The 11,482-nt window shown below is 59.2% G+C and overlaps 3 protein-coding genes across 3 annotated transcripts; all 3 read right to left on the bottom strand.

Moving 5' to 3' along the window:
• Window positions 1-6: 6 nt before the first annotated feature.
• LOC142354825 (uncharacterized) lies at window positions 7-1,085 on the bottom strand (the record flags this gene model as incomplete). The annotated part of the gene is made up of 5 exons (XM_075407189.1): window positions 852-1,085; window positions 588-719; window positions 305-393; window positions 157-201; window positions 7-44 (listed from the first exon to the last, which is right to left on the bottom strand). Coding segments are annotated over exons 2-5 (302 nt in total), but the record flags the coding sequence as incomplete, so codon positions are not given.
• Window positions 1,086-2,087: 1,002 nt separating this feature from the next.
• On the bottom strand, window positions 2,088-4,688 carry LOC142354826 (adenosine deaminase-like). The gene is made up of 7 exons (XM_075407190.1): window positions 4,534-4,688; window positions 4,285-4,369; window positions 4,098-4,164; window positions 3,742-3,940; window positions 3,445-3,541; window positions 2,495-2,821; window positions 2,088-2,243 (listed from the first exon to the last, which is right to left on the bottom strand). The coding sequence occupies exons 1-7, from the start codon at window positions 4,686-4,688 to the stop codon at window positions 2,088-2,090; spliced, it is 1,086 nt and encodes a 361-aa protein (XP_075263305.1).
• A 2,758-nt stretch (window positions 4,689-7,446) lies between these two features.
• LOC142354824 (uncharacterized) lies at window positions 7,447-9,753 on the bottom strand. The gene is made up of 5 exons (XM_075407188.1): window positions 9,723-9,753; window positions 9,116-9,334; window positions 8,646-8,789; window positions 8,232-8,459; window positions 7,447-7,575 (listed from the first exon to the last, which is right to left on the bottom strand). The coding sequence occupies exons 1-5, from the start codon at window positions 9,732-9,734 to the stop codon at window positions 7,447-7,449; spliced, it is 732 nt and encodes a 243-aa protein (XP_075263303.1). The 5' UTR covers window positions 9,735-9,753.
• Window positions 9,754-11,482: the final 1,729 nt, after the last annotated feature.

Consider the following 11,482-nt stretch of genomic DNA (forward strand, 5'->3'; position numbering starts at 1 on the left):
TTAAACTTGCGCTTATCCTTGTCCTTGTCTTTTCGCTTTGAGCTCTGCCGAGAAACCGCCAAGTGAGAATGGTGTGTGTGTGTGTGTGTGTGTGTGTGTGAGAGAGAGAGAGAGAGAGAGAGAGAGAGAGAGAATGGTAAGGGACAGGGGGCGAACCTTGCTGCCGCCATCCTTCTTCCGCTTCTTGCTGCTTTTCTCAGACTGCATGGGAGTCCGCACGTCGGCAAGGACATTAAGCAGGCCAGTGGACGGAACCGTAAGCGGTGGGTGAGGGATGGGATATGCAATCGCCCGACAGCGGTACCTTGCTGCGCTTGTGGGACGATGTTTCGTCCTTCTCGCTCGCATCCGCACTGGCCCTAATCCTCTCGGATTCGCCATCTCGTGTCCTCCCTGCAGCCCCACCCATGAGTGAGTGGGTGAGTGTTTGCCTGTGTGTGAGGGAGAGGGATATAGCAGGCGAAAGCAGACGGGAGACGACACCGCTTATCTGTGGACATTCACAGGCCACCCTTGGTGGGACAAGCAAGAGTGGCGGCAAACCCTTTGCTGTATCCTCACACTCTAGCGGTTCTCTCCTCACACACCTGCGTTTCGGCTTCTGCGGATTCCTGGGTCCCCGCTGTCTGCATCGCTACTTGTTGCAGCAGCCCCCCGCCTGCTACCACTGCTGCCGCTGCCGCTGCTGCTACTGCTGCTGCTCCTGTCGGTTGCCATGACTGCGTCAGCCCCGCCAGGGGGGGGGGGGGGGGGGGGGGGTTCAGGGCCCACAGAGCACGTGCTAGTCAAGTCTTCAGGCCTGCAGGTGACGCCATTGTGTCCCACAGTTCGCAGGGACCCGAAGTACATACCTGCCTCGCTGCTCAGCCACTGAGGCTCACCGACTGGCGCCTACTAGTGCACGCTCCTTGTCAACAACAGCCACTGACTGGGGCCTACCACGTAGCACACATGCCCGGGTAACAACGCCGGACGCCGGACAGAATCACTAAACCTTCAACCGGCCGAATGACAAGAACTCAGGAAAGTGCGTTGTAACGCACGTGGTTCTGTCTCCGGGAAAACTAAAGTCTGACTAAAGTCTGAGTCTGAGAAATGAACTGTTATGAGCGCAGGAACGGAAGCTCGGGAGTCGTGGCGGATGGCGGATGTAATAATACGCAAGTAATACAAGGACACAAATATAGAGGAGGGGAAAGGCGGCGTCGGCAGGAATAAAAGCCGGCCGGCCAGGTCACGGACCGAAAGGCCGGGCCCGTACGCCTCAGGGACGTACTCGTACACACTGCACGGCCTGCTAGCTGCTGCTCCTGCTCCAGCCTCCAGCATGCTGGCTGCTGCAGGACGGTAGGGTACGTGCTTTAAAGTGTACCTAGGCCTAGGTAGGTAGGTACTAGGTACCCTACCTGCAGTAGTAGACTGTAGAGATGGCCGGCAGGAGGCGGGTAGGTACGGAGAGACACCCGGAGCCCTTGGTACTCCCCGAGGGCTTCTCGCTTGACGCTTGTCGAGTGCTGTATTAGGAAGGCCATAATAGCCTGCCTGGGCGGATTTTATGCATTCAAGCCAGGTATCCCCGCCCATCACACGTGCATATGTATCCTTGTTCCTTGAAAACATTCAAGGGGTACGTGCTCTTAGGGTAGGGTACCGAGACCCCTCTCAGGATGCTCGAGAGAGCGCACGAGCCCCAACGGGCCCTGCAACAGGATGTCCCGGTGAGTCAGATATCCCATGCAGATATCCCATCTCGCCCATGCCATAATCAGGGTCCCACTGTAGCTCAGCTGTCCAGCTTAGACACGCACGAGATCCCCCTAATATGCTTCTCGGGCGCAGTTGACTTAGATTATACTATGCTGGTCATGGCCCTGTGAAAGAAGTGCTAAGCACATGAATAACTTTACAATATGAATTCGTCGCCGGCAGCGTGATACATCTGGGTGTGCCCCCAGGCAAAACTTGGTCTAAGACGGCCCAGCGGAGACACCTGAGGTTGCTGACCAGCTTGGCTATATGGTGGCGCTGAAGCGCTGACAGCAGCGGCTTGAGGCCAAGGCTGGCTGTTACTATCTGCATGAAGATGATCAGTCTCCAAAGCCAAAGGCCACAGCCTTGGCATTATCATTCATGCGCAACAGCTGCGGCCGTGTTATCGACATCCTCTGCAGGCAGAGCCGCCATTCGTCGTTCATCGTCGTCCCGAAGAGCACGGGGTTGTCTGTGTTCACTGTGCATGTCACCTAAGGGCAGGCCCAGAGGCCGGCAGCACGGGGCGACCGTGTCAGGGGGTTGCACTGATATGAGTATTGACATCACCTCTGAGATCTCTTTTTTTACTCCCGGCTTCTTCTCCTCACCCTGCCCCTCCCCCCCCCCCCCCCCCCCCTTGTGAGCTCTGGCCCCTTTCGGCCTCCACCAGCCGCCCTCTCACTCTCTTCCATGCATGCAACAACATCCACGAGGGGCAGTAGTGATGACCGCGCATGCGCACCCCTGCGGCAAGGAGCCTTGGCAAGGGGTGCGCCTCCAGCGAGGGAACACAGCCCATGAGGAAGTTGGAGGTCGGACAGCTCTCCACCGTGATACCCTGCCGGCAGCAGCGTTCCACAAGGGCAGGGTCGTCGAGCAGAGTTGTGGCGTGACCCAGCCTCCGCACAGCGGGGCCGTAGCAGTCCAGGGTGTGCTGGATGTGGTCCACGCTGTAGCCCTCCCCCGTGTGCACGGTGAGGGGGAGGCCCATCTGGTGGGCCGCCGCAGCGGTGTCTGCAAACGCTGCTGTGGTTTCCTTGTCTTCATTTGCGGCAAAGTCAAAGCCCACCTGTGAAACGGTGAGGGGAGTGCTGTCGTCAAAATCCGGAGCAGTGCACTCGCAGGCTGTATGGGCGAAGGCAGAGTGTACCATAGCTGCTGTCGGGATACCGGCGTGGACGGCTTATGGTGATCATGTGTGCATTGCACATGTGTGCGTGCTGGCAGAGGTCTTTTCTGCATGGCTATCAGCTTGCTCGGGTACATCACAGAGCAGCAGAGCAGGCTGCGCCAAGTATAGCTCTCAACCGATCTCACCGATCGTTTCGGAGTGAGGCCCAACAGCCGGCCGATGGGCGAGCTCTGCCGGGGTTGGTCGGACAAGGGGTAGCGGCTGGGAGCAGGGAAATTGCCATGTGAGGGTGGGCTCTCACATGGCATTTCCCATGTGGTGAGAAGGAGAAGAGATTTGGGGCCAGTGACGTAGGTCGGCAGGGCGAGGGAGCGTTAGCAGGTAGGGTAGGTCTATGTACGTGGAGCAGGGCGGGTGCTTGGGGATGGGTGCCGATGGGACTGGCGAAGGGGGCCACGGGCCATGGCCGGACATCGAACGAATGCCTGTTCTCGGACCACCGGGCGCGCTCTGCAGGGAGGGAGGAAGGCGGCGAGGGGTGAGGGGGGAGTGACACATACCACGTCCGACCTCCATCGCCGTGCGAAAGCGGCAGTCATCAGTCCAGATTTTGGCCCGTAATTTCTGGACACGATGGCCACCAGGCCAACCCGGATGCTGTGGTTCAGGCAGCGAGCAGGCAACAGTTTTGGTCAGTGTTCACTTGCCCGCAGAGGAATTCACACACAAAACCCCGAGCCAACCGTGAATGCAAAGCATCAGGAACGAAGCTGTCGTCGTGAACGCCCCCCCCCCCCCCCCCTGCCGCTCCTCACAGCCAGGGGAGAAAACTTAACAGTCACGTACACCGTGCGCACCTGTGGCTAGACTTCGCTGCGGCACAGCCTTCAATGATGGCCTGCATATGGTCATCCCAGCTGGAAGGATACTCCGCCCGGCCCTTGAGCAGCTCCTCCCCTCCGCCCATGTAGTGCGGGCTGAAGCGGAGCTCGAGGTGGCTGATACCTTCCTCCGTGGCGGCGAAGGCCACCTCGTCCTTGACCACTTCCCGTGTTGCTGTGTATCCCACCACACAATCCCCACTCAAATCACGGGATTTCCCATGGCGGGACTGCTTGCGAGCCTGACTAATTGTAAGTAAGCTCCGTACTATTATCTCCCCCCTCTCGGGCTGACCTCCGGTGCTGCCTCTCCTGGATTTGTGGAAACTTACCTGCAGGCCCGCCCTCGAGGAACACCTTGTGGAAGGTCTCGAACCGCTTGAAGAAGGTGTCCCAATCCTGCAATGCAAAACACAGTACAGCCGGGCGGACCGGCCGGGGGAGCACGCAATTAAAATCCAGCGCCTAGAGGTTGCTCGTGGTCTGCAAGTCTTGCTATCACATGGCTACTGTGCATACCTGCAGCGGCTCCGTCATAATGATATGCCTCTCAAGGTCCTCGAAAGACTCAAAGCCAAAATTCACCATCCCCTTGTCCTGCAGTCTGCAACCCTCACCCAGTGTCATGACTATCCACAAGCCATTACAGCAGACCCCAAGCACTGTAAAAACAGCCATATCAGATATGCGTGTAAGGATTCACCGATCGATTGCTATCGTTATCCACCAGGGCACGAGAATCCAGAAAGGGGGGGGGGGGGGGGGTACCTCCACATGGTCTTGGGGAGGACACTGCCCTCTAGGTGGCGATGCAGCTCTACCTTATCCGTCTGCTGGCGCACCCACACGGAATCTTCATGATCAATCCCGTTTGCCAGCTCCGTGCCGGCGTTCCCCTCAGCGTCGGCGCTATTCGGAGGCATTGGAGGGTGTACTGCAAGCTTTTTTTAGGGGGTCAGGCGTTCTCTATATCTCACTTTCACCTTTCCCAGGCACCCAATGTCTGGATGAGAATGGCTATCCTTCAACGCTTCGATTTGGCGGCGTAATGATTCTGCAGGATGCGGTTTCCCGGCCGCTGTCGCTCATATGACGACGCGGTGTGTCGAGCTGTTTCAATCCGCAACCTGTAATTGTCGTACTGTATCGCTACACACCTGGGTCCTGGTCATCACGCATGAGCCCGGGTATTTCGACCCACCGTCTCCCGGGAGTGAAAAAAAAAAACCCCGACTATGATAGCGATATGTATCCTACCCTACCTACCTGCCTGGCTACACCCACCTCTCTAGGGCTAGAGGGCCTACCCTCTAGAGGTACCCCGTACCTCGATCTCCGAGGGGAAGGTTGGCGAGTGCAATGATTTATTTTTTAACAAGCTTGTACTGTACCAGTACTACTGTAGTAGCGCTTTAAAATAATTCGCTATCTCCTACGGGATTAAATGGTCCCTCCTGTTCTACTACGCGCATATTATGGGGTTTAATTTAGGACATTTCTTGCCGCGAAACCTTGGTGTAACCCAGAGAAGCTCTCGTTGGCCCTGACGCCTTTCGCTTCACCCCCCGTCTCCAGTCTGTCTCGTTGAACTCTCGCTGCATCGCTGTTCAACCGGCTTGCGCTGGCGCTGCAGCTTGTCGCATCGTTGAGGCGTGACTTTCCACGACACGGGTGGCGTCCCTTCCCTTCCCACCCCTTTCCCTCCTACACCGCTGGCTCAACACCGTGATGATCGCCTACTGCCCGACCTGCGCCAACCTCCTGCTAGTGGAGCAAATTCCCAGCGCAGGGGAGCTGCGCTACTTCTGCCAGACCTGCTGCTACGTCTACAGCGTAGACCGGGAGATCTCCAAAAAGGTCACCATCGTCCGCAAAGAGGTGGACGACGTGCTGGGCGGTGAGGAGGAGTGGAAGAACGTTGCCAAGACAGATGCCCGCTGCGCCAAGTGTGACTATCACCAGGCCTATTTCATGGAGATCCAGACCAGGTCTGCAGACGAGCCCGCCACTTTGTTCTTCAAGTGTGTGAACTGCGGCTACCAGTGGAAGGAGGGCTAGCCATCAGCGTGGCCGTGGCCAGGGCGTGGTGGCAGCGACACTCTGCGAGAAGGGCAGTGCAAGCAGCAGGGCTGTTCCCGTGGGACACCGTCCTGCTCACCCTGGCAGCTTTTGGGCCACTCTGCCCCTTGCTCTATACCAGCGCCACGAGGTGGCAGGCGTGCACATGCTACACAGGCCCCTGCCCTCCCCACGCCATACCACCTGAGCTGGGATGCCCCACCTCAGCAGACCCAACACTCTGCCCGTCGGTTGGCATCTGGCGGCGTCTCAATTGGCCGCCTGCAAAGCCGTCCTCGTTGGCCGGTGCTCCGGACGAGTCAGGCTCTTGTGAAAGGGACAGTGAGCGCCAACGTCATGAAAGGCGGTGCAATGACTCAGCGCGCGTTCCTGGCATTTTTCGCACTAGGGCTTAGAGGCCAGATCGAGAGGCAGCATAGATAGATAGGACAGGTGCCAGCTGCTGCCCCTGCTCCTCCCCTGAGCCCAACCACTATCAGAAACACAATAAAAGGCCCCATCAAGCATCAAAAGCTCTTCCAGCTTTGCACGGGCACCACCTGCTTCTGCTGTCTCTGGCAGGTGAATGTAAGGGCATCAGTCACCTCGTCCTTCCTCTCAAGTGACGAACATTCGGCGCCTGCTGATTGGGACATGGCCTGTCTTGCTTGCCCGCTTCCGGGTACAACTCTGCCTCCCGGACCCTGTCCGTACCCTCTGCCAACTCACTCCCCCTCTCCCCACATCACCACCACCTTTCTGTTTGACCCCCTCCCCTCTGCTGCTGCATCCTGTCCCGCCCTTCCCCGACCTCCTCACTGCAATCCCAATCGTTCATTCCCTTTGCTTACCTATCATCATAAGCAGGACGGTGGGGCCATCCATCCATGCAACGCAGTGTGCATTACATATGTCTGCGACCTCGAGTGCCCTCTGCGAGTACGAAAATGCCCACTGCCCTACTGACGGTGGCGCCACTATGGGCCGAGACCCCCACAGCGTTCTCTCTTTCCCCTACTGAGGACAGACAAAACTGAACTTGGCCATGAGACCGCATCTCGACGCATCCCAAAGTTCGGCCTCAAGGTAGAGTGAAGCAGATGCCGTCGACGGTACGGCTGTGGGCTTCAACGGTTCCCCGAGCTCTTCCCGTTGGCGCCCGGCTGAGCATGTCAACGTACGCCTCCACGGCCTTCTCGATGACGGCCGCAGCCCTCCGCACTGCCTCCTGCCCCGCCGGCGGCCGCCGCGAGATGGTGAAGGAAGCTGCTGTGCCGGGGGCAGCCGCGATCTGGGTGCTGGTTTGCCGTGCTATTTGCTTGAGGAAGCGCGAGACGTACTCACCAGCCTCCTGGGTGCAACGGACCGTTATCTCCTCCCCATGCAAGATGCCGCCCATCCTCCTCACCTATGGTGCCGCGGTGCGCATCGAGTGTATCGTCAGAAAATGTGAATCGTATAGGACCAGCCTGTTGCCATCAGTGCAAGCATGACGCGCGCGCGCACACACACACACACACACACACACACACACACAGTCGCGCTTCCCCCCCCCCCCCCCCCAACCACAGACTTCGTGCCTTCCCTCTCCCTGCCACTCCCCTTGGTCCCCATCCTGAGCCTTCAGGACAACCTCCTGAGCTGCTTGGCCCTCCCCCCGGCCCCGCTGGATCCCATTCCAGTACCATTTCCTCTCCCCAGCGTGGGCAATCCCTTCACCATTGCAACTTCCTCTGACAGCAGTGCTGTGGGCTGTACGTGTGTGAAAGCCCAAACCCGTACACACGAAAAGGGCCGGGGAAAAGCATCGCGGGGCGCGGTTGCACCTCCAAGACTCGGTGCTGTTCCCTTAGCTCCTTATACCGCTTCTCCTGAAGCAACATCACGTCGGCGGAGCGTCGGTATGCTGTGAGGGCGACACCTGTGGCTCTTGGTGAGGAAAACCCCACGGTGGGAGGGAGAGCAATGTGGACAGGCGGGCTGTGGTGTGGGAAGGGCAGATGTGGACGGAGCGGAGGGACTGAGCCAGGAGATGGTTATGATTCGCCTGTTTGTGTTCGAGAGATATCGACGAGCTGCGTGTCGAGATGTTGGAAAATGGGGAAGGAGGTAAGCAGGTCGCAGAATGGGGAGTCCCTTCCGTGTTGGCCGACTTGAAAGTCGGAGGATGGGTCCAGGGCGGACGGCCTCTCGGTCGGTGGCCAGAGGCATGCGGGGAGGGGAGAGGAGGGGAACCGGGGGAGCGGGAAGAACACGCGAGGAGGAGGCAGAGAGTCGCCGGGCGGTAAACAATCTGTGACGTGTGCACCCGCGCATGTGTGTGTGTGTGTGTGTGTGTGCGCTCGCGTGTTTGCCTGAGGGACAGAGAGGGGATGGACGGGAGGGGTTGAAGGGCAGGGGCCGCATGCCTGGCGCGCCTGCTCCCTGTGATCAATGTCCTCCCCAGACTGTGAGTGATGGAAGAATGACGGAGCGTCGCCGTCGCCAGAGGGTGCCGCATCCCGCAGGAGGTCTGCAGGGCTGGGGAGGACCGTGGCAGGGCCAGCCTTTGGCTTGCTACCGCTGCCAGAGGCATGCCCGCCTGTCCGGTCAGTGCCACTCTTTGCCGCTGCCTCGCCCACTGGGTCGGTGTCCTCCTAGGTGGCCCAGGGGTCAGGGTAGGACATGCATTGGTCAGCAGCCTGTGGAGGCTTCTGAGAAGACAGCGACGCCAGCACACGAACTGCTCCGTTTTGGGCACTCTGAGACGATCTCTCAAGGTGGGCGGCGGGGTACAGTAGGGGTGGGGAACAGGTGGCGTCGGGGGAGGGGGTCCTCAGCACCTGTTCCAAGTCACTGTCGGATCCATCACTGTCAGCGTCGCTGCCGTAGTGAGCAAACAACCCTTCCAGCTGCTCGCCCTTGGCTTCCTGTGCCGGCGCTGCCTCCGGCTCCCCCTCCGTCTTTGCAGGCTTCGCCTGCCAGACCTGTGCGGATGTTTGGGCAGCAGGCATGCCGTCAGTCAGATCCGTGAAAACTTACAAGGACAGGGTGCACCACCAAGCTCGGCCTCCGCTTCCGGGTGAGGGTTGGAAACAGGTAGGCAGGCGAACGGATATGTTGCCCAGCGAACTCCTCCTTCGCCTAGTGCCTGCTGATCGCCTGCTGCCCGCTCTTCAGCAAGCAAGGATTACTGCATAGTGGCGCGGAGCAGTCAATGGTCTGTCTGCCAGCGAGCAGCTCTTGCGGCCAACAACACCCCGGAGCCGGCGGCTGGTGAGGAGACAGAGAGGAGAGGAGGGAGGTGTCTCACGTTCTCCAGGCGTGGCTTCTTTGCCTGGCGGGGTATGACTCTTAGTGGTGGGGCGCTCGCTTGCTTGCCCGGCCTGATGCTGCCGCTGCCGCCTCCACCCTCAGCCGGGGCAGCTCGCGGTCCATCGAGCAGGAGGTCTGTGTGCCGCACCGCTGCGCCCTGAGACGGGGCGTTGGAAGTTGCCCCGGTCAAGAGCTCCTCCATCTTCTTGCTGCTCTCCTGAGGATTTTATGAGGCATAATGAGGTGTTGAAAGTGAGGTGCATGGCTTGGAAATGGGGCGTGCATTGTGTGGCAACAGGGAAGCTGGAGGTGTGCCGGATGGCGGCGTGGGAGGACAGGAAGACAGACAGAGCAGGGCACAGTCACAAACAGTGGTGCCAACAAGTGAGATGACGCTTGGGCTTCCCCAAGCTCAGTCTTGGCACCACTTCCTCTGTGCTTGCAGACGTAAAAGAAGGACGAAGTGCAGACACCCCCTCCCCCAGGCGAGGGGTGTGTATGTGTGTGTGGTGGGCAGGCATCGGGAAAGACCGCAGAGGGCCATAGAGCACATGGCACGCTGAAGGGCGGGAGGGAGCGGCAAAATTCGCCGCGAGCTGCCTTACCACGGCCCGCATGGCTGCTTGCTGCTTCGCAAATGCCTTTCCCTCCAAGACTTTGGCCGCCTGCTCATGGCAGGCATGGAAGCAGTAGCAGTAGCAGCCTTTAGTGGAACTCCCCTTTACCCCTTTCTCTTCTCCTATCTTTCCGCAGTCCTACCCTCTGTGTTCGTCTGTGTCTCTGCCTTGCTGCCTGCCTGCATGGCTGTTCCTTCATTCGGCCGTCAGTCCGGCCATCAGTGGGTTTGCCAGGTGAGTGCCCGTCACCTTGAGGAAGAAGGAGGCGCCGCGCCCCTTGCAGTCCTTGGCAAAGTGGCCGGGCTCGCCACACACTGCACACTTGGTGTCCACAAAGGTGCAGTGGCGCCCCAGATGGCCTCGGCGCCCGCATCTGCCGTCGGGATGCGCAGCCGCAGTTAGCTGCTGCCGGTAATCAGAGGTATGCTTCAAATGCTTGTGTGTGTGTGTGTGTGTGTGTGTGTGTGTGCTTTTGCCCTCTACACAAGGCCCTGGCGGACGACGGGCTCGCGTGGGTAAGCTGGTGCCAGTGTGTCAGTAGGAGTGTAGCGAACGGTCCCGCAGTGGCCCAGGGGTGGGAGCTGGCGGGCAGGGTAGGTGGTGGGGGGTGCGGAAGGGTGCATGGGAGGGTGACAGGGGCTGTAAGCCAAGGGAAAGGTGCCGGGCCTGGGAAATGCTAGCGCGGTTTAGGAAGGGAAGGGGAAACGGCAGAGCCTGGCTGATCGGGCGGATCGTCATACCTTCTGCAGATCATATTTCGGCTGCGCTTATTTTCTGGCTCCTCCACGACTGGCTTACGTTTTGCCCCCAGAATTTCTTAAATTTAGCGGGGGAACAAATCGGAGGTAACCGGGGAAGAGAGGAGGGGGGGCGGGGGGGGGGGGCGGGAGGCACACGGTCAGCTTGATGTTGTGCTCCTCAGAGCGCAAAGTTCGATGATGGGAACATGCCATCATGGGAAAAGCATCATATGTATCACACAATACGCAGGACTTGAGTGTTTGCCGGGGAGTGCACCGCAGAGCTCTGTGATGTGCCCCCTCTCCCCGCATTTGCCGCAAAACACCGGGGCCGTGCAGTCCTTTGTGAGGTGCTCCTTGGAGCCGCATTTCACGCACGGTGCGGCAGTCTTCTTTCTGCTGTCGATGTCCATCGCAAGGCCTGACCGTCTGGGGGGAGGGGAGGGGAGGGGACCGGGGACAGGGGAGGCTGAAGGTAAAGGTGTCCTGCTGAGCTGCAGCCTGGCCTGAGTCAGTTCGTCCGGGCAGCAGTGTGCACAGCACAGCAGGCCTCAAGGCTGCCTGATCACAGCAGGGCCACTGTCCAGTTCCAAGCCTGCTGCTGATGTCTGCAGAGTCGCCAGGGGGGAGCAGTCCCAGTCAGCGAGTAAAATTAGGCTGCTGTTTGGAGCAGAACGTACAGCCATGCGTGGGTTGGTGCGGTTTGCCGGGCATAAACGGCTACAGAGAGGACGTCTCGGGCGCACACCTTGCGTCGTTGAAAGTGCCCACCCCAGGTGTTCGCGAGCACAGCGTAGCAAGGACGTGCAAGGAGGAGTGCATGCTTACAGTTTGTGTTAGGAATGGCAAGCAGATCCGAGCAGCTTCGGAGCTCCGCGTACGGTAGGTAGTACTCCCTAGTGGAAGCGCCCGAGAGCTTAGTCCAATATCACACTCCCGAGTATTCTTGATTTATCCGTTATATATCCGTATATCATAAACTCGAATACGGTTCACCAGGGAACGTGA

This window comes from Convolutriloba macropyga, unplaced genomic scaffold, assembly GCF_964194025.1.
Source record: "Convolutriloba macropyga unplaced genomic scaffold, txConMacr16.3 SCAFFOLD_6291, whole genome shotgun sequence".
NCBI lineage: Eukaryota > Metazoa > Xenacoelomorpha > Acoela > Convolutidae > Convolutriloba > Convolutriloba macropyga.

What these genes read in the sequence shown, in the direction of transcription:
- LOC142354824 (XM_075407188.1), bottom strand. An exon ending in CCGACAGTGACTTGGAACAG is followed by an intron (nt 8,460 to 8,645) that starts GTGCTGAGGACC and finishes TGGGCCACCTAG; the next exon opens with GAGGACACCGACCCAGTGGG. An exon ending in ACAGGGAGCAGGCGCGCCAG is followed by an intron (nt 7,576 to 8,231) that starts GCATGCGGCCCC and finishes ACACACGTACAG; the next exon opens with CCCACAGCACTGCTGTCAGA.
- LOC142354826 (XM_075407190.1), bottom strand. Translation starts at nt 4,688, where the DNA reads ATGCCTCCGAATAGCGCCGACGCTGAGGGGAACGCCGGCACGGAGCTG. An exon ending in CTCCCCAAGACCATGTGGAG is followed by an intron (nt 4,370 to 4,533) that starts GTACCCCCCCCC and finishes TGAGGGTTGCAG; the next exon opens with ACTGCAGGACAAGGGGATGG. An exon ending in TTATGACGGAGCCGCTGCAG is followed by an intron (nt 4,165 to 4,284) that starts GTATGCACAGTA and finishes TTTGCATTGCAG; the next exon opens with GATTGGGACACCTTCTTCAA.